The sequence below is a fragment of the Leucoraja erinacea genome, chromosome 10 (assembly GCF_028641065.1).
Source record: "Leucoraja erinacea ecotype New England chromosome 10, Leri_hhj_1, whole genome shotgun sequence".
Lineage (NCBI taxonomy): Eukaryota > Metazoa > Chordata > Chondrichthyes > Rajiformes > Rajidae > Leucoraja > Leucoraja erinaceus.
Window position 1 is genome coordinate 2,425,878 of NC_073386.1, and position 27,500 is coordinate 2,453,377.

The 27,500-nt window shown below is 50.7% G+C and overlaps 1 protein-coding gene across 1 annotated transcript in view; it reads right to left on the minus strand.

Annotated features, from left to right (window-relative positions):
- LOC129701301 (adhesion G protein-coupled receptor L2-like) overlaps positions 1-27,500 on the minus strand; it is a 127,610-nt gene that overhangs the window by 78,442 nt on the left and 21,668 nt on the right. Inside the window, exons 3-8 of the mRNA XM_055642466.1 lie at positions 22,346-22,662; positions 17,219-17,482; positions 15,281-15,466; positions 12,986-13,024; positions 4,633-4,816; positions 1-88 (exon numbers count right to left, since the gene is read on the minus strand). The exon at positions 1-88 is cut by the window's left edge and continues 35 nt beyond it. Of these exons, the coding sequence (XP_055498441.1) occupies positions 1-88; positions 4,633-4,816; positions 12,986-13,024; positions 15,281-15,466; positions 17,219-17,482; positions 22,346-22,662 (1,078 nt within the window). The remainder of the gene's footprint in view (positions 89-4,632; positions 4,817-12,985; positions 13,025-15,280; positions 15,467-17,218; positions 17,483-22,345; positions 22,663-27,500) is intronic.

Sequence of the window (27,500 nt, forward strand, 5' to 3'; positions counted from 1 at the left end):
AGATGGATGGAGTTTCCTCCCATGTAGCCCTGAGGGAACTTCAGGTCCTTCACCTGTCCTTCTGTACTGAGCACGCCCACCTCCAGAACTGTGGGAGCCACGTCAGGGCGGGGGGGGAGAGAAATCAGAGAGTCTTGTTAGCACTTAAGTGACCAAACGCCCTGCCTCATAGGCATCAGTAAGGCCCGGGGTCGCACGACATGGAAACAGGCCCTTCGGCCCAACTTGCCCCTGCCCACCTAGAGGCCAGCGGATAATTCTAAGGCAGAGATAAGAGAGATGATTCTTGATTAGTGCGGGTGTCGGGGGCTATGGGGAGAAGGCAGGAGAATGGGGCAAATAGATAATCATCAATAGCTGCAGGAGTAGGCCATTCGGCCCTTCGAGCCAGCACCGCTGGCATCCACAATCAGTACCCCGTTCCTTCCTTCTCCTCATATCCCCTGACTCCTCTATCTTTAAGAGCCCTATCTACCTCTCTCTTGAAAGCCTCCAGAGAATTGGCCTCCACCGCCCTCCGAGACAGAGAATTCCACAGGCTCACAACTCTCTGTGTGAAAACGATTTTCCTCATCTCCGTTCTAAATGGCAGAGAATTCCACAGACTCACAACTCTCTGTGTGAAAACGATTTTCCTCATCTCCGTTCTAAATGGCAGAGAATTCCACAGACTCACAACTCTCTGTGTGAAAACGTTTTTCCTCATCTCCGTTCTAAATGGCAGAGAATTCCACAGACTCACAACTCTCTGTGTGAAAACGTTTTTCCTCATCTCCGTTCTAAATGGCAGAGAATTCCACAGACTCACAACTCTCTGTGTGAAAACGTTTTTCCTTATCTTCGTTCTAAATGGCTTACCCCTTATTCTTAAACTGTGGCCCCTGGTTCTGGACTCCCCCAACATCGGGAACATGTTTCCTGCCTCTAGCGTGTCCAAGCCTTAACAATCTTATATGTTTCAATGAGATCCCCTCTCATCCTTCTAATCCATGATCCCCTCTCATCCGTCATTTCCCTTTCCCCCCCCCGACTCTCAGTCTGTAGGGTGGGAGGGGTCTCGACCCGAAACGTCACCCATTCCCTCTCGCCAGAGATGCTGTCTGACTCTGCTGAGTCTGACTCTACTCTGTCTGACTCTACTCTGATCAAGAAGGCTCATCAGCATCTCTTCTTCCTGTGGAGACTGAAGAAGGTCCATCTGTCTCCTCAGATCCTGGTGAACTTCTACCGCTGCACCATCGAGAGCATCCTTACCAACTGCATCACAGTATGGTATGGCAACTGCTCTGTCTCCGACCGGAAGGCATTGCAGAGGGTGGTGAAAATTGCCCAACGCATCACCGGTTCCTCGCTCCCCTCCATTGAGTCTGTCCAAAGCAAGCACTGTCGGCGGAGGGCGCTCAGCATCGCCAAGGACTGCTCTCACCCCAACCATGGACTGTTTACCCTCCTACCATCCGGGAGGCCCTACAGGTCTCTCCGTTGCCGGAGAGGACCATCAGGTCGAGGAACAGCTTCTTTCCGGCGGCTGTCACTCTACTCAACAACGTACCTCGGTGACTGCCAATCACAACCCCCCCCCCCCGGACACTTATTATCTTTTTATTCAAATCGTTTGCTATGTCGCTCTTCAAGGGAGATGCTAAATGCATTTCGTTGTCTCTGTACTGTACACTGACAATGACAATTAAAATTGAATCTGAATCTGAGCTACTCCAGCTTTCGGTGTCTATATTTGATTTTATGTGTTGCTGGATTAGAAATCCAGAAACATCTCTTGGCCCGCTCCACGGTGAAGCCATGCGGCGTTTTGCCTTCCAGCCTTGTATTTAATTAGAAAAGAAAATACATCTGCAGCTCTGACAGACCACAAAAAAGAACAATGCCTTTCATTAAATATACTTTTTGCAGTTTGAATGCGATCTGTGTAACACAATGGAGACAGATTTCCTCTTGCTGTCATTTGTCATTGACACTCTGACTGGGAAAATTCTCATATTGTTTCCCTCTCCTCAGAGAGTTATAACTAAATTATTTTAAAATGCATTTACTACTTCCCCAGAAATAGCTGGCGGGCCAGATCTTCCTGTCAACTTTTCGAGGTTGAATTTCCTCCGCCCATTATCCCTTTCAAGACAAATCTATCTCAACGAGGCCATCAAAATGGCCGGCCCACTCCCCCCCTACCCCTGTCCCTGTCCCTGTACCTGTCGCTTTCTCAGTGTTTCTCAGAGTGCCACGGTGGGTAAAGTGGCTCCCAGTAGCCTTATAGGCAGTAGACAACAGTCAATAGGTGCAGGAGTAGGCCATTCGGCCCTTCGAGCCAGCACCGCCATTCACTGTGATCATCCCCAATCAGTACCCCGTTCCTGCCTTCTCCCCATATCCCCTGACTCCGCTATCTTTAAAACCCCTATCTAGCTCTCTCTTGAAAGTATCCAGAGAACCTGCCTCCACCGCCCACTGAGGCAGAGAATTCCACAGACTCACCACTCTCTGTGAGAAAAAGTGTTTCCTCGTCTCCGTTCTAAATGGCTGACCCCTTATTCTTAAACTGTGTGTGGCCCCTGGTTCTGGACTCCCCCAACATCGGGAACATGTTTCCTGTCTCTAGCGTGTCCAAAACATTAATAATCTTATATGTTTCAATGAGATCCCCTCTCATCCTAAACTCCAGAGTGTACAAGCCCAGCTGCTCCATTCTCTCAGCATATGACAGTCCCGCTATCCCGGGAATTAACCTTGTAAACCTACGCTGCACTCCCTCAATAGCAAGAATGTCCTTCCTCAAATTAGGGGACCAAAACTGCACACAATACTCCAGGTGTGGTCTCACTAGGGCCCCGTACAACTGCAGAAGGACCTCTTTGCTCCTATACTCAACTCCTCTTCTTTCTGGAACTTGGTCGTGAGAGTCGGTGGTCGACACGGACTCGGTGGGCCATAGGAAGGGCCTGTTGCCGCACTGTATCTCTAAACTGAAACTAAACACATTACGATGCGGTACGATAGAACATTACTTATCCCAGGAGGGAAATTGATTTTGGTTTAGTTTAGAGATACAGAGCGGGAACAGGCCCCCTTTGGCCCACCGAGTCGGCGCCGACCAGCGATCCCCGCACATCAACACTAACCGACACACGCCAGGGACAACTTACAATCTTGACCGAAGTCAATCAACCGAAGGGCCTGTACCGCGTGCCGGACAGCGGTGTGAGTAGTTGAGGAGGGTTCACTGTCATGTGTTGGTTGAAGTTCAAAGTAAACTTTATTCTCAATTCAATTATGCAACAGTAGTTACACAGAGGATTGAAATTACGTTCCCCCATACGCCAAATGTGCAAGTAATATTAAAAACACACAGACAGACAACATACCAATAAAAATAGACAATAGACATTACATTATTTGAAATATTAAAATATTCAGTGTGTCAACATGTAGCAAAAACTTTGAGGTATTGGTGCCATGGGGCAGTGGACCTCGGGCGGGGGATGCGGTGGATCTCGGGCGGGCGGTGGATCTTGGGCGGTGGATCTTGGGCGGTGGATCTCGGGCGGTGGATCTCGGGCGGTGGATCTCGTGCGGGCGGTGGATCTCGTGCGGGCGGTGGATCTCGGGCGGTGGATCTCGGGCGGTGGATCTCGGGCGGTGGATCTCGGGCGGGCGGTGGATCTCGGGCGGTGGATCTCGGGCGGGCGGTGGATCTCGGGCGGGGGGGATGCGGTGGATCTCGGGCGGGGGTGGATCTCGGGCGGGTGGTGGATCTCGGGCGGTGCGGTGGATCTCGGGCGGGGGATGCGGTGGATCTCGGGCGGGTGGTGGATCTCGGGCGGGTGGTGGATCTCGGGCGGTGCGGTGGATCTCGGGCGGGAGGTGGATCTCGGGCGGGCGGTGGATCTCGGGCAGGGGATGCGGTGGATCTCGGGCGGGCGGTGGATCTCGGGCGGGAGGTGGATCTCGGGCGGTGGATCTCGGGCGGTGCGGTGGATCTCGGGCGGGGGATGGCGGTGGATCTCGGACGGGCGGTGGATCTCGGGCGGGTGGTGGATCTCGGGCGGGGGGGATGCGGTGGATCTCGGGCGGGGGATGCGGTGGATCTCGGACGGGCGGTGGATCTCGGGCGGGCGGTGGATCTCGGGCGGGCGGTGGATCTCGGGCGGTGGATCTCGGGCGGTGGATCTCGGGCGGTGGATCTCGGGCGGTGGATCTCGGGCGGTGGATCTCGGGCGGTGGATCTCGGGCGGGCGGTGGATCTCGGGCGGTGGATCTCGGGCGGTGGATCTCGGGCGGTGGATCTCGGGGCGGGCGGTGGATCTCGGGCGGTGGATCTCGGGCGGTGGATCTCGGGCGGTGGATCTCGGGCGGTGGATCTCGGGCGGTGGGATCTCGGGCGGTGGATCTCGGGCGGGGGATCTCGGGCGGTGGATCTCGGGCGGTGGATCTCGGGCGGTGCGGTGGATCTCGGGGCGGTGGATCTCGGGCGGTGGATCTCGGGCGGTGGATCTCGGGCGGTGGATCTCGGGCGGTGGATCTCGGGGGGTGGTGGATCTCGGGCGGGGGATGCGGTGGATCTCGGGCGGGTGGGGGGTTGGGGCGGGGCGGGCAGTAGAGGGGGGGGGAAGGGCTCACCTATGTTCTCGGTGGGCACGGTGACTGTGGTGGGCTCGATGAGGTTGTCAGCCAGGACGAAGGCGCCTTCCTCCAGCGTGTCGAGCAGCAGCGTGGCGGCGTGGGCTTGCTCCGTCGTGTTCATGTCCCGCCACGACTGCAGAGCCTCCGGTCTCAGCAGGTTGTCCACCGTGTCCACAATGGCCTGATGGTGGGGGGGAGGGGAGAGAGAGACGGGGAGAGAGGGGGGGAGAGGTTACACAGGACTCACAACCTCCCTGCTCATGATCATAAGACTTGACGCAGGGCCACACACCATCAGGCCTCTTCACGTGTCACCAGCATCAATCACGACAGACCTGCAACTCACCACCATTTCAGAAACATAGAAAGTAGGCCATTCGGCCCTTCGAGCCAGCACCGCCATTCAATAAGATCGTGGCTAATCAGAACCCCGTTCCTGCTATCTCCCCCATATCCCTCGATTCTTTTAGCCCGAAGAGTTCTATCTAACTCCTCTTGAAAACATCCAGCGAATCGGCCTCCACTGCCTTCTGTGGCAGAGAATCCCACAGATTCACAACTCTCCGGGTGGAAAAGTTTTTCCTCGTCTCAGACCTGAATGCCCGTCCCCTCCTCCTCAATTTCCTTCACAAAGCCATAAGGAGATGGCTCCGTATCTGAGGAAGGATGCGCTGGCTCTGGAGAGGGTCCAGAGTAGGTTGACGAGGATAATCCCAGGAATGAGTGGGTTAACATACGATGAGTGTTTGACGGCACTGGGCCTGTTGTACTCGCTGGAGTTTAGAAGGATGAGGGGGGGGTGCCTCATTGAAACTTACCGAATAGTGAAAGGCCTGGATAGAGTGGATGTGGGGAGGATGTTTCCACTAGTGGGAGAGTCTAGGACCAGAGGGCACAGCCTCAGAATTAAAGGGCGTTCCTTTAGGAAGGAGATAAGGAGGAATTTCTTTAGTCAGAGGGTGGTGAATCTGTGGAATTCTTTGCCACAGAAGGCTGTGGAGGCCAAGTCAATGGATATATTTAAGGCAGAGATAGATAGATTCTTGATTAGTACCGGTGTCAAGGGGTTATGGGGAGAAGGCAGGAGAATGGGGTTGGGAGGGAGAGATAGACCAGCCCTGATTGAATGGCGGAGTAGACTTGATGGGCCGAATTGCAGAGATGGATAGATTCTTGTTTAGTACGGGAGTCGTTAGGTGAGTGTGTGGGGGAGGGGATGGAGAGAGAGGGAAAGCAAGGGCTACTTGAAGTTAGAGAAGTCAATCGCACGTCAATACGTCGTTACGCCGCGACTTTTTCGGTGACCCGATACGGCAGTCGCCGAGAAAAATCCCCAAGTGGGACAGGCCCCTTTACTGTCTCCGACTACATTCTATCTCTGTCCCGCCCACTCCCCTGACATCAGTCTGAAGAAGGGACTCGACCCGAAACGTGGCCCGTTCCTTCTCTCCAGAGATGCCGCCCGTCCCGCTGAGTTACTCCGGCATTTTGTGTCTATTTACCACCATCTACGCACGTGTAAATAAATCATTGTCTGATCTTCACGTCTCACTGAGGATGTGCGGGCAAGAGTACTGGTCCCTGCGACTCTGTGATCTATTTTTCTCACGAGCTGACATCTCCATCAATCTGCCCTGTAATCGCTCATCGCCAGCTGTCCGTCTCTGCTTATCTCGCCTCCTTGCCGTGTCCCGTCACACTGTATTGCCCGATATCATCCCAATCTTCCTGGCACGCCATCCTTAAAAACCCTGCCTCTGTCTGTCTGTCCCCCCCCCCCCCCCCCCCCCCCCTTCTCTCTGTCCCCACATCTGTTAGCCCACATCTCCGCCCCTCATGTGTGAAGAAGCATCTCTCCGCTTATCTGCTCTGCCTGCCTGGCGTGCAAAACAGGTTGTAATCCTACACGCTCCACTCACCTCCTAGCTTTTTAATTTAGTTTTGAGATACAGATTTAGTTAAGAGATAGGTTTGGTGGTGGATGAATAATAAGTCCACAGTTGGACTGAACACAGAAGCACCATTGAAACCCTACTTTCGTTTAGTTTATAGAGATACAGCGCGGAAACAGGCCCTTCGGCCCACCGGGTCCGCGCCGACCAGCGATCCCCGCACACTAACACTATCCTACGCACACTCGGGTCAATTTTTACATTTACACCAAGCCAATTAGCCGACAAACCTACATGTCTTTGGAAACATAGAAACATAGAAATTAGGTGCAGGAGTAGGCCATTCGGCCCTTCGAGCCTGCACCGCCATTCAATATGATCATGGCTGATCATCCAACCCAGTATCCCGTACCTGCCTTCTCTCCATACCCCCTGATCCCCTTAGCCACAAGGGCCACATCTAACTCCCTCTTAAATATAGCCAATGAACTGTGGCCTCGACTACCCTCTGCGGCAGAGAGTTCCAGAGATTCACCACTCTCGGTGTGAAAAAAGTTCTTCTCACCTCGGTTTTAAAGGATTTCCCCCTTATCCTTAAGCTGTGACCCCTTGCCCTGGACTTCCCCAACATCGGGAACAATCTTCCTGCATCTAGCCTGTCCAACCCCTTAAGAATTTTGTAAGTTTCGTGGAGTGTGGGAGGAAACCGAAGATCTCGGAGAAAACCCACGCAGGTCACGGGGAGAAGGTACAAACTCCGTACAGACAGCGCCCGTAGCCGGGATGGAACCCGGGTCTCTGGCGCCGTGAGGCAGCAACTCTACCGCTGCACCACCGTGCCAACCCAAAACTGATTAACCTTGTAAAGGACATTATTTTCTGTCAGGTTCACAATGGTGTCTACAAACTTCTTTCTCACAGTGGGTGTGAATTTTATTCTCTGCCCCTTTCCCAATATCCTAGACCCAATCCAAGCTTGAGTTCAGTTTTGGCTGATGGATGGTCAATGTGGACTCGGTATCTCTAAACTAAACTAAACCGAACTCTGGGGGAATGAGGCAACTGGAAGCCATTCTAAACCTGACAGAAAACAATGATGTTTGATCATTTTCTCCGAGAACTTCAGGTTTTCGGTTTTCGGAACTTCAGGTTTTGTCAACAAAATAGAGAGAGTACAGAGGAGATTTACTAGAATGTTGCCTGGGTTTCAACAACTAAGTTACAGAGATAGGTTGAATAAGTTAGGTCTTTATTCTCAGGAGCGCAGAAGGTTAAGGGGGGACTTGATAGAGGTCTTTAAAATGATGAGAGGGAAAGACAGAGTTGATGTGGACAAGCTTTTCCCTTTGAGAATAGGGAAGATTCAAACAAGAGGACATGACTTCAGAATTAAGGGACAGACAGTTTAGGGGTAATCATGAGGGTGAACCTTCTTTGCACTCCCTCTAGAGAGTAATGTAGCTGTGTGGAACCAAAACTGTACGCAATACTGGAAGTGGTGGTCTCAGCAGGACCCTGTGGTATGCATTTAAAAATAAATGCTCCTATAGGCATATCCTTGAGAATGGGAGCTGGAGGGTCAATGTACGAGTGCAGGCAGGTGGGGTACTCTAAACTAAAAAAAAAACTTTGTTCGGCATGGAAGCCATTGTAGGGCCGAGATGGCCAATGTTGTTTGTGCTGTAATTGTTATATTCAGTTTTCCTCCCACACTCCAATGAGGTTCAGGTTTGCAGGTTAATTGGCTTTGGAAAAATTGTCAATTGTCCCTAGTGTGTGTAGGGGAGAGTTAATGTGCGGGGATCGCTGGTCGGCGCGGACCCGGTGGGCCGAATGCTTGTTTCCGCGCTTTAGTTTCTCTAAACTAAACTAGACTAAACTAATCAGTGAATCAAATCTGTTCTCCAGTGTCAAAGGAGTGCTGAAGGGATCGTGGTAACGCTGAGAGTCACATGGTTAACCAGACACTAATGCCTCTCTCATCTCTGCGTTGGGTCCTCAACTGATCGATGTTAATGTCAATGCTTCGAGTAATTCGGCAAAGAGAAACAGGATGAGTTTTAGACGGAGTGTTGCAAAAATCACCCAGACTACGTGTCAGCGATGAGATTAATTAAGATTAATCCATTTTGAGATACTCAGCCTCACCGACGTCTCTGGCAAGTGGGCGATCTTCAGTTCAGTTCAGTTCAGTTCAGCTTAGTTCATGGTCCAGTGAAAAGCTTTTTGTTGCGTGCTAACCAGTCAGCGGAACGACAATACATGATTACAATCGACCCGTCCACAGTGTACAGATACAGGATAACGCAATGATGTGCAGTGCAAGATGAAGCCAGTAGATGCGTAGATACATAGACAATAGGTGCAGGAGTAGGCCATTCGGCCCTTCGAGCCAGCACCGTCATTCACTGTGATCACGGCTGATCATCCACAATCAGTACCCCGTTCCTGCCTTCTCCCCATATCCCTTGATTCTGCTTGCCCTAAGAGCTCTATCTGAAACCCCTGTCCCACGGTACCAGTTCATTCCAAGAGCTAAAATTAATCAAACTCATGGTAAGCGCGGAGAATGAACGTAGCGGGTACGTCGGAGCTCGGGGACGTCTCTTAGCGGCTCGCAACGCTAACGGCAGGTACTCGGGAAGACTCACTAACGGCAGGTAAGCACGGGAAGACTCGTGAAGATTTTCAACATGTTGAAAAATTTCCACGAGAGCCCCGAGTACCGACAAGTGGCCATTACCGTAAATCTCCAAGTTTGAATCAGGGCAAACTCGGGGAGAGAGAGCTCTTGGAATGAACTCGTACCGTGGGACAGAGGTTTAACTCTCTATCGCATGCATCTAGTGAATCGGCCTCCACTGCCCTCTGAGGCAGAGGATTCCACAGACTCACAACTCTCTGGGTGAAAAAAATATTCCTCTTCTCAATTCTAAATGGGTTAAATGGCCCTTCAAACCAGCGCCGCCATTCAATGTGATCATGGCTGATCATCCCCAATCAGTACCCCGTTCCTGCCTTCTCCCCATATCCCCTGACTCCACTATCTTGAAGAGCACTCTCTAGCTATCTCTTGAAATCATCCAGAGAACCGGCCTCCACCACCCTCTGAGGCAGAGAATTCCACAGACTCACCACTCTCTGTGAGAAAAAGTGTTTCCTCATCTCCGTTCTAAATGGCTTACTCCCTTATTCTTAAACTGTGTGGCCCCTGGTTCTGGACTCCCCCAACATCGGGAACATGTTTCCTGCCTCTAATGTGTCCAAACCCTTAATAATGTTATATGTTTCTATAAGATTCCCTCTCATCCTTCAAAATTCCAATTCGAATACAAGCTCAGTCGTTCCATTCTCTCAGCATATGACAGTCCCGCCATCCCAGGAATTAACCTTGTAAACCTACGCTGCACTCCCTCAATAGCAAGAATGTCCTTCCTCAAATTAGGGGACCAAAACTGCACACAATACTCCAGGTGTGGTCTCACCAGGGCCCGGTACAACTGCAGAAGGACCTCTTTGTGCCTATACTCAACTCCTCTTGTTATGAAGGCCCAACATGCCATTTGCTTTCTTCGCTGCCTGATGTAGCATCCGATCAAAGATAGTCCGAGGGTCACCAATGTGGTAAATGGCATTTACAGACGGCCAATTGACCTACAAATCTACACGTCTTCGAGATGTGGGTGGAATCCTGAGCACCCGGAGAAAACCCACGCGGGTCAGAGGGAGACCGTGCAAACACCACACAACTACAGGAGGCTGCGGAGGCCAGGTCAGTGGATATTTCATAAGGCAGAGATAGATAGATTCTTGATTAGTATGGGTGTCAGGGGTTATGGGGAGAAGGCAGGAGAATGGGGTTGGGAGGGAGAGATAGATCAGCCACGATTGAATGGCGGAGTAGATTTGATGGGCCGAATGGCCTAATTCTGCTCCTATCACTCACGAACTTATGACCCTATGACAGCACCCGAGGTCAGGATCGAACCCAGAGCAACAGTGTGATGAGGCAGTAAGTCAATCAGTTTTAATTCCTGGCTTCTGCTGAATGGATAGAATGTTGGGATGTATGAGTATAGAAGCTGGGGTGTAATGTTAAAATTGTACAAGGCATTGGTGAGGCCAATTCTGGAGTATGGTGTACAGTTTTGGTCGCCTAATTATAGGAAGGATGTCAACAAAATAGAGAGAGTACAGAGGAGATTTACTAGAATGTTGCCTGGGTTTCAGCAACTAAGTTACAGAGAAAGGTTGAACAAGTTAGGGCTTTATTCTTTGGAGCGCAGAAGGTTAAGGGGGGACTTGATAGAGGTCTTTAAAATGATGAGAGGGATAGACAGAGTTGACGTGGATAAGCTTTTCCCTTTGAGAGTAGGGAAGATTCAAACAAGGGGACATGACTTGAGAATTAAGGGACGGAAGTTTAGGGGTAACATGAGGGGGAACTTCTTTACTCAGAGAGTGGTGGCTGTGTGGAATGAGCTTCCAGTGAAGGTGGTGGAGGCAGGTTCGTTTTTATCATTTAAAAATAAATTGGATAGTTAAATGGACGGGAAGGGAATGGAAGGTTATGGTCTGAGCGCAGGTAGATGGGACTAGGGGAGAATACGTGTTCGGCATGGACTAGAAGGGTCGAGATGGCCTGTTTCCGTGCTGTAATTGTTATATGTTATATGGTTATATGGTTAATGACTATTGTTTAAAGAAAAACATTACTGAGGATGGCATGGAATAGTCCAATAGAACAGTGTGGTCCTGACCTCCCATCCACCTCATTGGAGATACACAGACTATCTTCACGCTGCCTCGGCAAGGCCAGCAGCACAATCAAGGACCAGTCGCACCCCCGGCCACTCCCTCCTTCTCCCCTCTCCCATCGGGCAAGAGGTACAGAAGTGTGAAAACACACACCTCCAGATTCAGGGACAGTTTCTTCCCGGCTGTTATCAGGCAACTGAACCATCCTACCACAACCAGAGAGCAGCGCTGAACTACTATCTACCTCATTGGTGACCCTCGGACTATCTTCAATCGGACTTTACTTTGCACTAAAAGCAGGAAAAATGTTCCCAATGTTGGGCGAGTCCAGAACCAGGGGCCACACACAGTCTTAGAATAAAGGGGAGGCCATTTAAGACTGAGGTGAGAAAAAACCTTTTCACCCAGAGAGTTGTGAATTTGTGGAATTCCCTGCCACAGAGGGCAGTGGAGGCCAAATCACTGGATGGATTTAAAAGAGAGTTAGATAGAGCTCTAGGGGCTAGGGGGTATGGGGAGAAGGAAGGCACGGGTTATTGATTGGGGACGATCAGCCATGATCACAATGAATGGCGGTGCTGGCTCGAAGGGCCGAATGGCCTCCTCCTGCAACTGTTTTCTATTCCCCTTATCCTGTATCTGTACACTGTGGACGGCTCAAGTATAACCATGTGCAGCCTTATGGCTGGGTAGCGCGCAACAAAAAAGCTTTCACCGCACCTCGTGTCCATAAACTGAACATATAGCCAGCAAAAACAGAAATGAAAAGGCTGACAGATATTGAAAGGTTTGGCACATGTGTGGGAAATGGGGGGGGGGGGGGTGATAATCACATGGTAAGCAGGGGTAGTGGAGCAAGTGGGGGTACTGGAGCAAACAGGGTACTGGAGCAAACAGGGTACTGGAGTAAGCAGGGTACTGGAGCAAGCAGGGTACTGGAGCAAACAGGGTACTGGAGTAAGCAGGGTACTGGAGCAAGCAGGGTACTGGAGCAAACAGGGTACTGGAGTAAGCAGGGTACTGGAGTAAGCAGGGTACTGGAGTAAGCAGGGTACTGGAGCAAGTGGGGTACTGGAGCAAGTGGGGTACTGGAGCAAGCAGGGTACTGGAGCAAGCAGGGTACTGGAGTAAGCAGGGTACTGGAGTAAGCAGGGTACTGGAGTAAGCAGGGTACTGGAGCAAGCAGGGTACTGGAGCAAGCAGGGTACTGGAGCAAGCAGGGTACTGGAGCAAGCAGGGTACTGGAGTAAGCAGGGTACTGGAGTAAGCAGGGTACTGGAGCAAGCAGGGTACTGGAGCAAGTGGGGGTACTGGAGCAAGGGGTAGGGTACTGGAGTACTGGAGCAAGCAGGTACTGGGTACTGGAGTAAGCAGGGTACTGGAGTAAGCAGGGTACTGGAGTAAGCAGGGTACTGGAGCAAGCAGGGTACTGGAGCAAGCAGGGTACTGGAGTAAGCAGGGGAGGGTGGTGGAGGTGGGGGGGGAGAGAGGGAGAGAGGGAGAGAGAAAGGGAGGGAGAGGAGGGAGTGGGGGTGGAAGGGAGAGAGGGAGGGGGAGAGGGGGGGAGAGAGGATGGGTGTGAAGGAGAGACAGGGAGAGAGGGGAGCACGGTGCAGCACGTTTACAAAGCACGAGGTGACAGACTGGATGCGGGCGGGGATACCAACGGCAGCAAAAGCGTCACATCGAGAGAACGCTACCTTGATGTACACTCTGCACGTCTTGTCTCTTTTCTGGAGCTTTTCATATAGATAGAGAGAGAGAGAGAGAGAGAGAGAGAGAGAGAGAGAGAGAGAGAGAGAGAGAGAGAGAGAGAGAGAGAGAGAGAGAGAGGGAGGGAGAGAGAGAGAGAGAGAGAGAGAGAGGGAGAGAGAGGGAGGGAGTGAGTGGGGGGAGGGTAAGAAGGAGAGAGGGAGTGGGGGGGTACTGGAGGGAGAGAGAAGGGAGAGAGAGGGGAGAGAGGGGAGAGAGAGAGAGAAAGGAGAGAGAATGGAGAGAGAGAGGAGAGAGAGAGAGAGGGAGGAGAGGGGGAGAGGGGAGAGGGAGGAGTAAGAGGCAAGAGAGAGGAGGAGAGAGAGGGGAGAGAGGGGGAGAGAGAGAGGAGAGAGAGAGGGGGGAGAGGGGAGAGAGAGGAGAGAGAGAGGGAGAGAGAGAGAGAGAGAGAGAGAGAGAGAGAGAGAGAGAGAGAGAGAGAGAGAGAAGGGGAGGAGAGAGAGAGAGAGAGAGAGAGAGAGAGAGGAGAGAGAGAGAGAGAGGGGAGGGAGAGAGAGAGAGAGAGGAGAGGAGAAGAGGGAGAGAGGAGAGAGAGAGGGAGAGAGGGAGAGAGGGAGGGAGAGAGAGAGAGAGGGAGGGAGAGAGAGTGGGAGGAGAGAGAGAGAGGATGGGGAAGAGAGGGAGAGAGAAAGGAAGGGGTTTGGAGGAGGGAGGGAGAGAGAGGCGGTGAGAGAAAGGGAGAGGGAGAGGGAGAGAGGGGGGTTGGGGAATAAAGAGAGGGAGGGGGAGAGGGGGAGGGAGAGAGAGAGAGAGAGAGAGAGAGAGAGATAGAGGGTGGGGAGAGAAAAACAAAAGAGAACACAGGTAGTTAGTAAGGGGGGAGATGAGAGTTGGATTTGCCTCCAACTTTGCACGTGGGGCGACAGGTCTGGTGGCAAAACTCCCTGGGTGAAGAACTAGAATCCATCAGCGTGTTTCCCCGAGCACAGAACAAGATGCTGGAGAAACTCAGCAGGTCAGGCAGCATCTTCGGAGGGAAACGGACAGGCGACGTTATGGGTCGGGAACAATCTTCAGGTAGATCGAAAGATGCAGGATGGGAGCAGGCCCTTCGGCCCAGCGGGTCCGGCCTATCCCACCAGCCACCCGCTCACACTTTCCCATCCAGTTACAGGGTGGGGCAAGTTACGGAAGCCAATCAAACCCTGCGACGTCTTTGGGACGTGGGAGGGAGCCGGAGCACCCGGAGAAAACTGGGAGCGCTGGGAGAACGTGCAAACTCCACACAGTGACACCTCACACACTCGCACACAGCACACAGCACACACGCCGCACGCATGCACGCCACACGCACACACGCTGCACGCACACGCCGCACGCATGCACGCTGCAAGCATGCTCATAGAACATAGACATAGAAAATAGGTGCAGGAGGAGGCCATTCGGCCCTTCGAGCCAGCACCGCCATTCAATGTGATCATGGCTGATCATCCCCAATCAGTAACCCGTGCCTGCCTTCTCCCCATATCCCTTGATTCCACCAGCCCCTGGAGCTCTATGTAACTCTCACTCACACTCGCACACATGTACACACACTCACACACTCACCCGCACACTCAATCACCGCCCAAGGTCAGAATCGAACCGGGGGTCTCTGGCACTGTGAGGCAGCAACTCTACCGCTGCACCACCGTGCCACCCTGAAAAACGTCACAAAGTCACAAGTGATAGGAGCAGGATTAGGCCATTCGGCCCATTATCCGCTCCGCCATTCAATCGCGGCTGATCTATCTCTCCCTCCCAACCCCATTCTCCTGCCTTCTCCCCATAACCCCTGACACCCGTACTAATCAAGAATCTATCTATCTCTGCCTTAAAAATATCCACTGACTTGGCCTCCACAGATTCACCACCCTCTGACTGAAGAAATTGCTCCTCATCTCCTTCTTAAAGGAACGTCCTTTAATTCTGAGGCTGTGTGTGTCCTCTGGTCCTAGACTCTCCCACTAGTGGAAACATCCTCTCCACATCCACTCTATCCAGGCCTTTCACTGTTCGGTAAGTCTCATTGAGGCCCCCCCCCACCCTTCGAAACTCCAGCAGGTGCCATCTGTCCTTCCCCTTCCACAGATGCTGCCTGACCAGCTGGGTTCTTCCAGCTCTTTGTCTTGTCGCTCAGGATTCCGGCTGCAGTCTGCAGCCTCCAGCTCTGGTCCAGGCTGTGATCAGACCAACCCACCGCCTGCCCCTCAACTGCCCCACCCCGACCCGTTAGCGCTTACCTTGTTGAAGCTGCGCCCCACGGAGTCTTTCTCGCTCGGACGTAGCTCTTGGAGCTGGGCGTCCAGTATGTCGACGAGCTGCTCCATCAGTCGCACGGACGAGCTCACATCCCCCGCGTAGATGGGCCCCTTGGTGTGCTTGGCCAGCTCGTTAGCCAAGTTGGCGGCATTCTCCCCACTCCGGATCTGTGAACAACACACCACTCTCTCTCTCACTCAGCGACCACCGTTGACAAAACCATCGGTGATAGTAGAATTAGGCCATTCGGCCCATCACGTCTACTCCGCCATTCAATCGTGGCTGATCTATCTCTCCCACTCCTAACCCCATTCTCCTGCCTTCTCCCCATAACCTCCGACACCCGTACTAGAATCAAGAATCTATCTATGCCTTAGAAATATCCACTGACTTGGCCTCCACAGCCTTTTGTGGCAATGAATTCCACAGATTCACCACCCTCTGACTAAAGAAATTCCTCCTCATCTCCTTCCTAAAGGAACATCCTCTAATTCTGAGGCTGTGTGTGCCCTCTGCTCCTAGATTCTCCCACTGGTGGAAAAATCCTCTCCACATCCACTCTGTCCAAGCCCTTCACTATTTGTTTAAGAAAGAACTGCAGATGCTGGAAAAATCGAAGGTAGACAAAAAATGCTGGAGAAACTCAGCGGGTGAGGCAGCATCTATGGAGCGAAGGAAATAGTCAATCTACTTTTGGTAGTAGTTTTGTTTTAAATCATTTTTGGAATATCGGAAGGTGGTACCCAGAATTAAATATGTTTCAAAAGAACTTACTTAATTATGGGCTAATAATGGGGAAAAAAGCTTATACTTAAATTTTGGAAAAATGCTCCAATACCAACAACAAAAATGTGGATTTCAAACATGTTCGAAACACTACACTGGGAAGAGATGAGACTCCTCCTAGCAGGCAAAGCAGATCACTTCCAAAAGACGTGGTCTGCATTTATGGTGACGTACCTCGGTGACTGCCAATCACCACCCCCCCCCCCCCCTCCGGACACTTATTATTATTTATTCAAATCGTTTGCTATGTCGCTCTTCCAGGGAGATGCTAAATGCATTTCGTTGTCTCTGTACTGTACACTGACAATGACAATTAAAATGGAATCTGAATCTGAATCTGAATGTTATGGAACTATTACAAGCATAAGGTGCAATAATAAGTTATAACATAAAGGCTACGAGGGCCTGGTAACAGGGGGTATAAAATAAATTTTTAATAAAAACACGTTGGTATATCCTTTTTTTGCGGAGTTTTGTGTTACAATAGAGCGACTGATTTTCCTTTCTTCTTTTTTTTTCTTTTCTTTCTAGGGTCTTATTCCTTTTCTTTACTTCCTTCTCTAATTCCTTCCCTAAGGGGTTCTCTTCTCCCAACACTTTCCTGCACCTTCACGATTCTTGCTTACTTTCCTTACTTCTTTTTTTTCTATCTTTTTTAAATCTCAAAAAATGAAGTGGTACAACATAATGTAATAAGATATATGCGATGTATTAATGTGATTCACTGTACTGCTAATAAAAAATAAAATTAAAAAAAAAAAAAAAAAAAAAAAAAAAAAAAAAAAGAATTATCAACTCTGCCTTAAAAATATCCACTGACTTGGCCTTCTGTGTAGGAGTAGGCCTTTCGAGCCAGCACCGCCATTCAATGTGATCATGGCTGATCATCCCCAATCAGTACCCCGTTCCTGCCTTCTCCCCATATCCCCTGACTCCGCTATCTTTAAGAGCCCTATCCAGCTCTCTCTTGAAAGTATCCAGAGAACCGGCCTCCACACGAGGCAGAGAATTTCACAGACTCACAACTCTCTGCAACTGTGAAAAAGTGTTTCCTCGTCTCCGTTCTAAATGGCCTTACCCCTTATGTTTAAAGGCTTGTCGCGATCTGACAAAATAGACGCGCGCAAACTAACCTTCTGCGCCACTTGGTTCACCCAGTGCGAGGTGCAGTTGCTGAGGTCCGGGCCCCTTGCGTTCCAGATGCCCGTGGATCCCACGCACAGGAAGGTCACCGTGCCTGCAAAAAGATGGACAGAGATCAGCCTCTGACCGGCCTCCCTCCGTGTGCCACGGAGAACAAGACAAGAAGCAGAGAAGGGTTCCCCACCCAAAACGTCACCCATTCCTTCCCTCCAGAGATGCCGCCCGTCCCGCTGAGTTACTCCAGCAGTTTGTGTCTACCTTCGGTTTAAACCAGCATCTGCAGTTCCATCCTACACAGTCTGCTTTCTGTCACGAATGAAGGAACTGCAGGTGCTGGTTAATACCAAAGACGGATACAAAGTGCTGGAGTAACTCAGCGGGTCAGGCAGCATCTCTGGCGAAAATGAATGGGTGAGGTTTCGGGTTGAGAACCTTCTTCAGACTGAGAGTAAAAGGGGGGGAGGGAGACACAGAGACGTGGAAGGGACAATGTAGACAAAATCATTGTTGGCTAGATGTGCCAAGCTGTCCCTTGACATCAGTCTGAAGAAACATAGACAATAGGTACAGGAGTAGGCCATTCGGCCCTTCGAGCCTGCACCGCCATCCGATATGGTCATGGCTGTACCAACTCAGTATCCTGTACCTGCCTTCTCTCCATACCCCCTGATCCCTTTAGCCACAAGGGCCACATCTAACTCCCTCTTAAATATAGCCAATGAACTGTGGCCTCAACTACCTTCTGTGGCAGAGAATTCCTCAGATTCACCACTCTCTGTGTGAAAAATGATTTTTCTCATCTCGGTCCTAAAAGACTTTCCCCCTTATCCTTAAACTGTGTGACCTCTTGTCCTGGACTTCCCCAACATCGGGAACAATCTTCCTGCATCTAGCCTGCCCAACCCCTTAAGAGTTTTGTAGATTTTTTGAAGATTTTTTAAGAAGGGTCTCGACCTGAAAGGTCACCCGTTCCTTCCCTCCAGAGATGCCGCCCGTCCCGTTGAGTTACTACAGCAGTTTGAGTCCCCCTTCGATCTAAACCCAGCATCTCCAGTTCTTTCCTACACATAGACCCAAAAATGCTGGAGTCACCCAGCGGGGACAGGCAGCATCTCTGGGGAGAAGGCACGGGCGGTGTTTTCGGGCCGAGACGAGGTCCCCGCACTAACTTTAACCGTGGGTTGATCTAGCGTTGGATATTACTGGCCAGCATCATCTGCAGATAAGTATAGAAGATGAGTATAGAAGTTGGGATGTAATGTTAAAATTGTACAAGGCATTGGTGAGGCCAATTCTGGAGTATGGTGTACAATTTTGGTCGCCTAATTATAGGAAGGATGTCAACAAAATAGAGAGAGTACAGAGGAGATTTACTAGAATGTTGCCTGGGTTTCAGCAACTAAGTTACAGAGAAGGTTGAACAAGTTAGGGCTTTATTCTTTGGAGCGCAGAAGGTTAAGGGGGGACTTGATAGAGGTTTTTAAAATGATGAGAGGGATAGACAGAGTTGACGTGGAAAAGCTTTTCCCACTGAGAGTAGGGAAGATTCAAACAAGGGGACATGACTTGAGAATTAAGGGACTGAAGTTAGGGGTAACATGAGGGGGAACTTCTTTACTCAGAGAGTGGTAGCTGTGTGGAATGAGCTTCCAGTGGAGGTGGTGGAGGCAGGTTCGTTTTTATCATTTAAAAATAAATTGGATAGTTATATGGATGGGAAGGGAATGGAGGGTTATGGTCTGAGCGCAGGTATATGGGACTAGGGGAGATTATGTGTTCGGCACGGACTAGAAGGGTCGAGATGGCCTGTTTCCGTGCTGTAATTGTTATATGGTTATAAGGAGCTGGGCAGCCTGGTGAATTCTCCAGATCCTCACGATCTTGGCTTGACACACAGTGTATAATGATCGGACTGGCTGCGGAGGCCACAAATAGGCCCCAACCTCGTGTGTTCACAGAGAAAGAGGACTAAACATTCTGGTGCCTTTCCCCACACAGTGGAAAATATTGATTCTGTTGTGGGGGGGACATTCATGTTGAATTCTATAATGTGTTGTGTCATGTTTTTTTGGGGTTTTTTCTATGGATGTACAGAAACTTAATTATTTTTTCTATGTAAAGTACTTTGGTTTCAACGGGACGTGCTATATAATCAAATTTACTTCCTTTGGGGAACTGGGACACCAATTTATTAGGGGAACGTTTCCAATCAACACCGGCGCTAAAGTCAACCACGCTCCAGGTTCTTCACAAAGCTGTGTCCAAGATTGATACTTGCAAGATAGACACAAAATGCTGGAGTAACTCAGCGTCTCTGGAGAGAAGGAATGGGCCGGGACCCTTCTTCAGGTTTTAACTTTGCTTTGAAACCCTTTCGCAATGTGACAAGTGCCGAGAACTGACTGACGAAGGGTCTCGACCCGAAACGTCACCCCTTTCATTATACCGCTGCTGGCAAATTAATTTCACTAGCACTTTATGTGCAAGTGACAAATAAAACTGATTGATTGATCGATTCCTTCTCTCCAGAGAGGTTCTGCCTGTCCCGCTGAGTGACTCCAGCTTTTTGTGTCCATTTTCGGTTTAAAAACCCAGCTTTTGCAGTTCTTTCCTACACATAGACACAAAGAGCTGGAGTAATAATGCCCCCTGTCCCACTTAGGAAACCTGAACGGAAACCTCTGGAGACTTTGCGCCCCACCCAAGGTTTCCGTGAGGTTCCCGGAGGTTGCAGGTGGTTGCCGGAGGTTGCAGGTGGTTGCCAGAGGTTGCAGGTAGTGGAAGCAGGTAGGGAGACTGACAAAAACCTCCGGGAACCGCACGGAAACCTTGGGTGGGGCGCAAAGTCTCCAGAGGTTTCCGTTCAGGTTTCCTAAGTGGGACAGGGGCTTAAGTGTTGCCTGGGTTTCAACAACTAAGTTACAGAGATAGGTTGAATAAGTTAGGTCTTTATTCTCTGGAGCGCAGAAGGTTAAGGGGGGACTTGATAGAGGTCTTTAAAATGATGAGAGGGATAGACAGAGTTGATGTGGACAAGCTTTTCCCTTTGAGAATAGGGAAGATTCAAAGAAGAGGACATGACTTCAGAATTAAGGGACAGAAGTTTAGGGGTAACATGAGGGGGAACTTCTTTACTCAGAGAGTGGTAGCGGTGTGGAATGAGCTGCCAGTGGAAGTGGTGGAGGCAGGTTCATTGGTATCATTTAAAAATAAATTGGATAGGCATATGGATGAAAAGGGAATGGAGGGTTATGATATGAGTGCAGGCAGGTGGGACTAAGGGGAAAAAAAAAATTTGTTCAGCACGGACTTGTAGGGCCGAGATGGCCTGTTTCCGTGCTGTAATTGTTATATGGTTATATGGTTAAGTGAGACAAGGGCGTAACTCAGCGGGACAGGCAGCATCTCTGGGGAGAAGGAATGGGCGACATTTCGGGCCGCGACCGTTCTTCAGGCTGGTTAGGGGCCAGACTTTAGAGATTATAGCGTGGAAACATGCCCTTCAGCCCACTGAGTCTGTGCCGACCAGCAATATCCTACACACATTAAGGACAATTTACAGTTTTTTACTGGAGCCAATTGACCTACAAACCTGCACGTCTTTGGAGTGTGGGGGAAACCGGTGCACCCGGAGAAAACCCACGGCAGTCATGGGGAGAACGTGCAAACTCCGTATAGACAGCACCCGTAGTCAGTGTGTAGGATGGTGTTAGTGTGTGCGGGTGGATCATTGGTCGGTGCGGACTCAGTGGGCCGAAGAGACTGTATCTCTAAAGTCTAAAGTTCTTGGCACTGTGAGGGTCTTATAGAAACACATAAAAACTCTTAAGGGATTGGACAGGCTAATGCAGGATAAATGTTCCCCATGTTGGGGGAGTCCGGAACCAGGGGGGGGGTGTCACACAGTTTAAGAATAAGGGGTTTAGGACATTTAGGAGTGAGATGAAGAAAAACCTTCTCACCCAGAGAGTTGCGAATCTGTGGAATTCTCTGCCACAGAAGGCAGCGGAGGCCAATTCATTGGATGTTTTCAAGAGAGAGTTAGATTTAGAATCTAGGGATGTGGGGAGAAGGCCGGAACGGGGTACTGATTGGGGATGATCAGCCATGATCATATTGAATGGCGGTGCTGGTTCGAAGGGCCGAATGGTCTACTCCTGCACCTATTGTCTACGTTTCTCTGTTTCCACGTGACATGTCCAATATAAAGTAACTAATAATTCAAAGATTCAATGATACTAAACTAAACTCATTCCGTCAACTAGCCCATGCCAACCAAGATGGGCCGAATGGCCTGTTTCTCTGCTGTAACTCTAAACTAAACTAAACTAATGATTCAATATTTAACGATTCAACAATTCAATGATATTAAACTTAACTAAGTTCATTCCACCAACTCGCCCATGCCAACCAAGATGGACCGAAGGGCCTGTTTCTCTGCTGTATCTCTACACAGCTAAACTAAACCCATTCCACCAATTAACCAATGCTGGCCAAGATGGGCCAAAGGGCCTGTATCTGTGCTGTATCTCTAAACTAAACTTACTTGGTTTATACTCTCTAGAATTGGCCAAGATGGGGAGATTGAGAGGGGATCTTATAGAAACTTACAAAAACACTAGACTTAAGGGGTTCAAGTAGGCCAGATGCAGGAAGATGGGCCCCGATGTTGGGGAGTGTCCAGCTGTAAGGGGCTCACTCTACCTCCCCCTGGAAATCCTTTACCTCCGTGACCTTCGGAACTTTTTTCACACCACCAGTGGTTCCCTCTGGAACCTCTGCCACCAATGAGGGTAGTTGAGGCAGAAGTCATTGGCTATATTTAAGAGGGGAGGAGATGTGGCCCTCGTGGCTAAGGGGATCAGGGGGTATGGAGAGAAGGCAGGTACGGGATACTGAGTTGGATGATCAGCCATGATCATATTGAATGGTGGTGCAGGCTCGAAGGGCCGAATGGCCTACTCCTGCACCTAATTTCTATGTTTCTATGTTTCTATGTTACACTAGACTTATTCCATCAAGTAGTCCACGTGCAACCAAGATGGGAAGTGGGGCCAGCGCAGTGCTGTACGGCGCTCCCAGTCGTGAAACAGGCTACCTCCCCATGGTGGTCTAACCTCGCGTGCCTTTCGGACATGGTGATCCGGTGTAGAACCATGGTTCAGCCTCTGGCCATCCAGGCTAGCCCAATGCCTCGGGCCTCCGTTGATCCAGCGCAGAAACTCTCGGTTCGGGGGACCCAGGCATGCCAGCACTGGGGGCGGCTTGGTGGGGGTTTCTCTGGGGCCCGGCCGGGGGCCCTGGCTGCCCTCCTTGGCCCTGGCCCCCAGGGTGGTGGTTGCCAACGCTCTGTCGCCGAGGGTGGTGGTGGTGGTGGGCGCGGTGGTCCTGGCGAGCGTCACGCCCAGGGACGTGGTCTCCACCGTGGTGGGCACTGAAAGAGAAGGAGAAGCGCAGGTGAGATAGCAGTGAAACACGCCATTCTGCCCAACCCATCTATGCTAACCCAACATTACTTTCTCGTTTTGGTGATCCGGTGTAGAAACAGGCCATTCAGCCCAACCCATCCATGCTAACCCAACATTACTCCCTCGATTCGGAGATCCAGCGTAGAAACAGGCCATTCAGCCCAACCCATCCATGCTAACCCAACATTACTTTCTCGTTTTGGTGATCCGTTGTAGAAACAGGGCGTTCGGCCCAACCCATCTATGCCAGCACCGTGCCAACATTAGTTTTAGTGATCCAGGCTGGAAACAGGCCATTCGGCCCAACCCATCCATGCCAGCACAGTGCTAACCCCGTTATTAGTGGCACGGCATGGCACACACACACAGGTACACCTCACAGCGCCAGAGACACGGGTTTGACCTACCTAACCCATCACACACGCAGTTTATACACACACCGTGACATGCACACATTTCTCCAAGACACACGGTTCCCTCCAACACTCCACAGACGTGCAGGTTTGTAGGTTAATCGGCTTGGTGTACAATGTAAGTTGTCCACCCACACACAGGATAGTGTTAGTGTGCACACATCACTGGTCGGCACCAACACACACACCCAAAGCACACAACACACACACACACAGCCCAACCCATCCATCCCACACACACACACACACACACACAGGTCCAACAGCGACACACTGGCATCTGGTGATCACACCCCACACCCACTGCCACACACAAAACACACAACACACGCACACAACAACACCACAGCCCACCGAGTCCGTGCCGACCAGCGATCACCATAAACTGGCACACACACACACACACACACACACACACACGCACGCACACACACACACACACACACACACACACACACACACACACACACACACACACACACACACACACACACACACACACACCACACACACACACACACACACACACACACACACACTGGAGCCAATTTATAATTTTTACCGGTCAATTAACCTGCCCGTCTTTGTAGTGCGGGAGGAAACCGGAGCACCCGGAGGAAACCCACGCAGGTCACGGGGAGAACGTACAAACTCCGTACAGACAGCACCCGCAGTCGGGATGGCGGGACTGCCTTACGCTGAGAGAATGGAACGGCTGGGCTTGTATACCCTGGAGTTTAGAAGGATGGGAGGGGATCTTATTGAAACATATAAAGGGCTGTCCCACTTGGGTGTAATTTGTTTGTCACGTAGGCACCTTGCGCGCATCACGTGTGGGTCACAATGCGTGCGTCGTGCGTCGTGACACGTAAACGATGTCGCCTAAACAATGCGCAAATGACGCCCAACTGGGACAAGCCCTTAAGATTATTAAGGGTTTGGACACGCTAGAGGCAGGAAACATGTTCCCGATGTTGGGGGAGTCCAGAACCAGGGGCCACACACAGTTTAAGAATAAGGGGTAAGCCATTTAGAATGGAGACGAGGAGACACTTGAGTTGTGAGTCTGTGGAATTCGCTGCCTCAGAGGGCGGTGGAGGCCGGTTCTCTGGATGCTTTCAAGAGAGAGCTAGATAGGGCTCTTAAAGATGGCGGAGTCAGGGGATATGGGGAGAGGGCAGGAACGGGGTACTGATTGGGGATGATCAGCCATGATCACATTGAATGGCGGTGCTGGCTCGAAGGGCTGAATGGCCTACTCCTGCACCTATTGTCTATTGGAGCCCAGGAGCAACTCTGGCGCTGCGCCACCGTGCCGCACCTAAGCCCGTGACTATCAGGCACCAGCTCGTCGGTACAGACATTTCATCTCGTCGAACATAGACCAACACGGGCATTAGGTGTTCTCTCTGCCCAGCGACAAGCGTAGGATAAAATCTTGTAGCAGCAAATGGGGAAAGCATTCAGCACTCAAGAAGCTTTCAATTTACATCATGTTTCAGTAACTTCAGGCGGCAGCTTACACGGAAATAATGACTAAGAAGGAACTGCAGATGCTGCAAAAATCGAAGGTTGACAAACATGCTGGAGAATCTCAGCGGGTGAGGCAGCATCTGTGGAGAGAAGGGAATAGGTGACGTTTCGGGACGAGACGTCGGTTCCGAAGAAGGGTTTCGACCCGAAGCGTCGCCTATTTCCTTCGCTGCATAGATGCTGCCTCACCCGCTGAGTTTCTCCAGCATTTTTGTCTACCAAGGAAATGATGACTAAGTGTCTCAACCCCCACCCACAGCCACTTAGTTTAGTTCAGTTTAGAGATACAGCGCGGAAACAGGCCCTTCGGCCCACCGAGTCCGTGCCGACCAGCGATCCCCGCACATTAACCAGACTGATTCCTGGGATGTCAGGACTGTCTTATGAAGAAAGACTGGATAGACTTGGTTTATACTCTCTAGAATTTAGGAGATTGAGAGGGGATCTTATAGAAACTTACAAAATTCTTAAGGGGTTGGACAGGCTAGATGCAGGAAGATTGTTCCCGATGTTGGGGAAGTCCAGGACAAGGGGTCACAGTTTAAGGATAAGGGGGAAATCCTTTAAAAACTGAGATGAGAAGAACTTTTTTCACACAGAGAGCGGTGAATCTCTGTAATTCTCTGCCACAGAGGGTAGTCGAGGCCACAGTGCATTGGCTATATTTAAGAGGGAGTTAGATGTGGCCCTTGTGGCTAAGGGGATCAGGGGGTATGGAGAGAAGGCAGGTACGGGATACTGAGTTGGATGATCAACCATGATCATATTGAATGGCGGTGCAGGCTCGAAGGGCCGAATGGCCTACTCCTGCACCAAATTTCTATGTTTCTATGTTTCTATTTCCTTCGCTGCATAGATGCTGCCTCACCCGCTGAGTTTCTCCAACATTTTTTTCTACCAAGGAAATAACGAATGATTGCAATCCCCACCCACAGCAACTTAGTTTAGTTCAGTTTAGAGATACAGCGCGGAAACAGGCCCTTCGGCCCAGCGAGTCCGTGCCGACCAGCGATCCCCGCACACTAACACTGTCCTACACACACCGGGGACAATTTACATTCATGCCACGCCAATTAACCTGCAAACCTGCACGTCTTTGGAGTGCGGGAGTAAACCCAACGCAGGTCACGGGGGGAACGTGCAAACTCCGTACAGACAGCGCCCGTAGTCGGGATAAAACCCGGGTCTCTGGCGCTGTGAGGCAGCGACTCTACCGCTGCGCCAACGCACCACCCAGGGAGACATGAAATGACCCTGTTATATTTTCACGGAGCTGTGTCCTCCCACAGTCAGCGCCTGCCTTGGCTTTCCGGAACGGTCTTGAAGTGAAGGATCCCAAGTTTCAATCACAGCATGGAAACAGGCCCTTCGGCCCACCGAATCAATGCCAACCATCGATCACCCGTGCACACTAGTCCTGAGCTATCTTGAGTTAGAAGGAGAGACTGGATGGGTCGGGCTTTATTCAGTTTGAGTGTGAGTTTTAGTTTATTGTCACGTGTACCGAGGTACAGTGAACAGCTTTTGTTGCTTGCTAACCAGTCAGCTGAAAGACAATACATGATTACAATCGGGCCGTCCACAGTGTACAGATACATGATAAGGGAATAGAAACATAGAAACATAGAAAATAGGTGCAGGAGTAGAGGCCATTCGGCCCTTCGAGCCTGCACCGCCATTCAATATGATCATGGCTGATCATCCAACTCAGTATCCCGTACCTGCCTTCTCTCCATACCCCCTGATCCCCTTAGCCACAAGGGCCACATCTAACTCCCTCTTAAATATAGCCAATGAACTGTGGCCTCAACTACCCTCTGCGGCAGAGAGTTCCAGAGATTCACCACTCTCTGTGTGAAAAAAGTTCTACTCATCTCGGTTTTAAAGGATTTCCCCCTTATCCTTAAGCTGTGACCCCTTGTCCTGGACTTCCCCAACATCGGGAACAATCTTCCTGCATCTAGCCTGTCCAACCCCTTAAGAATTTTGTAAGTTTCTATAAGATCCCCTCTCAATCTCCTAAATTCTAGAGAGTATAAACCAAGTCTATCCAGTCTTTCTTCATAAGACAGTCCTGACATCCCAGGAATCAGTCTGGTGAACCTTCTCTGCACTCCCTCTATGGCAATAATGTCCTTCTTCAGATTTGGAGACCAAAACTGTACGCAATACTCCAGGTGTGGTCTCACCAAGACCCTGTACAACTGCAGTAGAACCTCCCTGCTCCTATACTCAAATCCTTTTGCTATGAAAGCCAACATACCATTCGCTTTCTTCACTGCCTGCTGCACCTGCATGCCTACTTTCAATGACTGGTGTACCATGACACCCAGGTCTCGCTGCATCTCCCCCTTTCCCAATCGGCCACCATAATGTTTAGTGCAAGGTAAAGCCAGCAAAGTCCGATCAAGGATACCCGGGTTCGATCCTGACTATGGGTGCTGTCTGTACGGAGTTTGCACGTTCTCCCTGTGACCTGCGTGGGTTTTCTCCGAGCGCTCCGGTTTCCTCCCACACTCCAAAGACGTGCACGTTCCACAAGATCACAAGTGATAGGAGCAGTAATTAGGCCATTCGGCCCATCAGGTCAACTCCGCCATTCAATCATGGCTGATCTCTCTCTCTCCCTCCTAGCCCCATTCTCCTGCCTTCTCCACATAGCCTCTGACACCCGCACTAATCAAGAATCACAGGTTTGCAGGTTAATTGGCTTGGCATGAATGTAGAATGGAGCTTAGTGCGTGTGGGCTGGTATTAAGGTGCGGGGATCGCTGGCCAGCACGGACTCGGTGGGTCGAAGGGCCTGTTTCCGCGCTGTATCTCTAAAACTATAACTGAACGAAACGGAACTGAAGGGT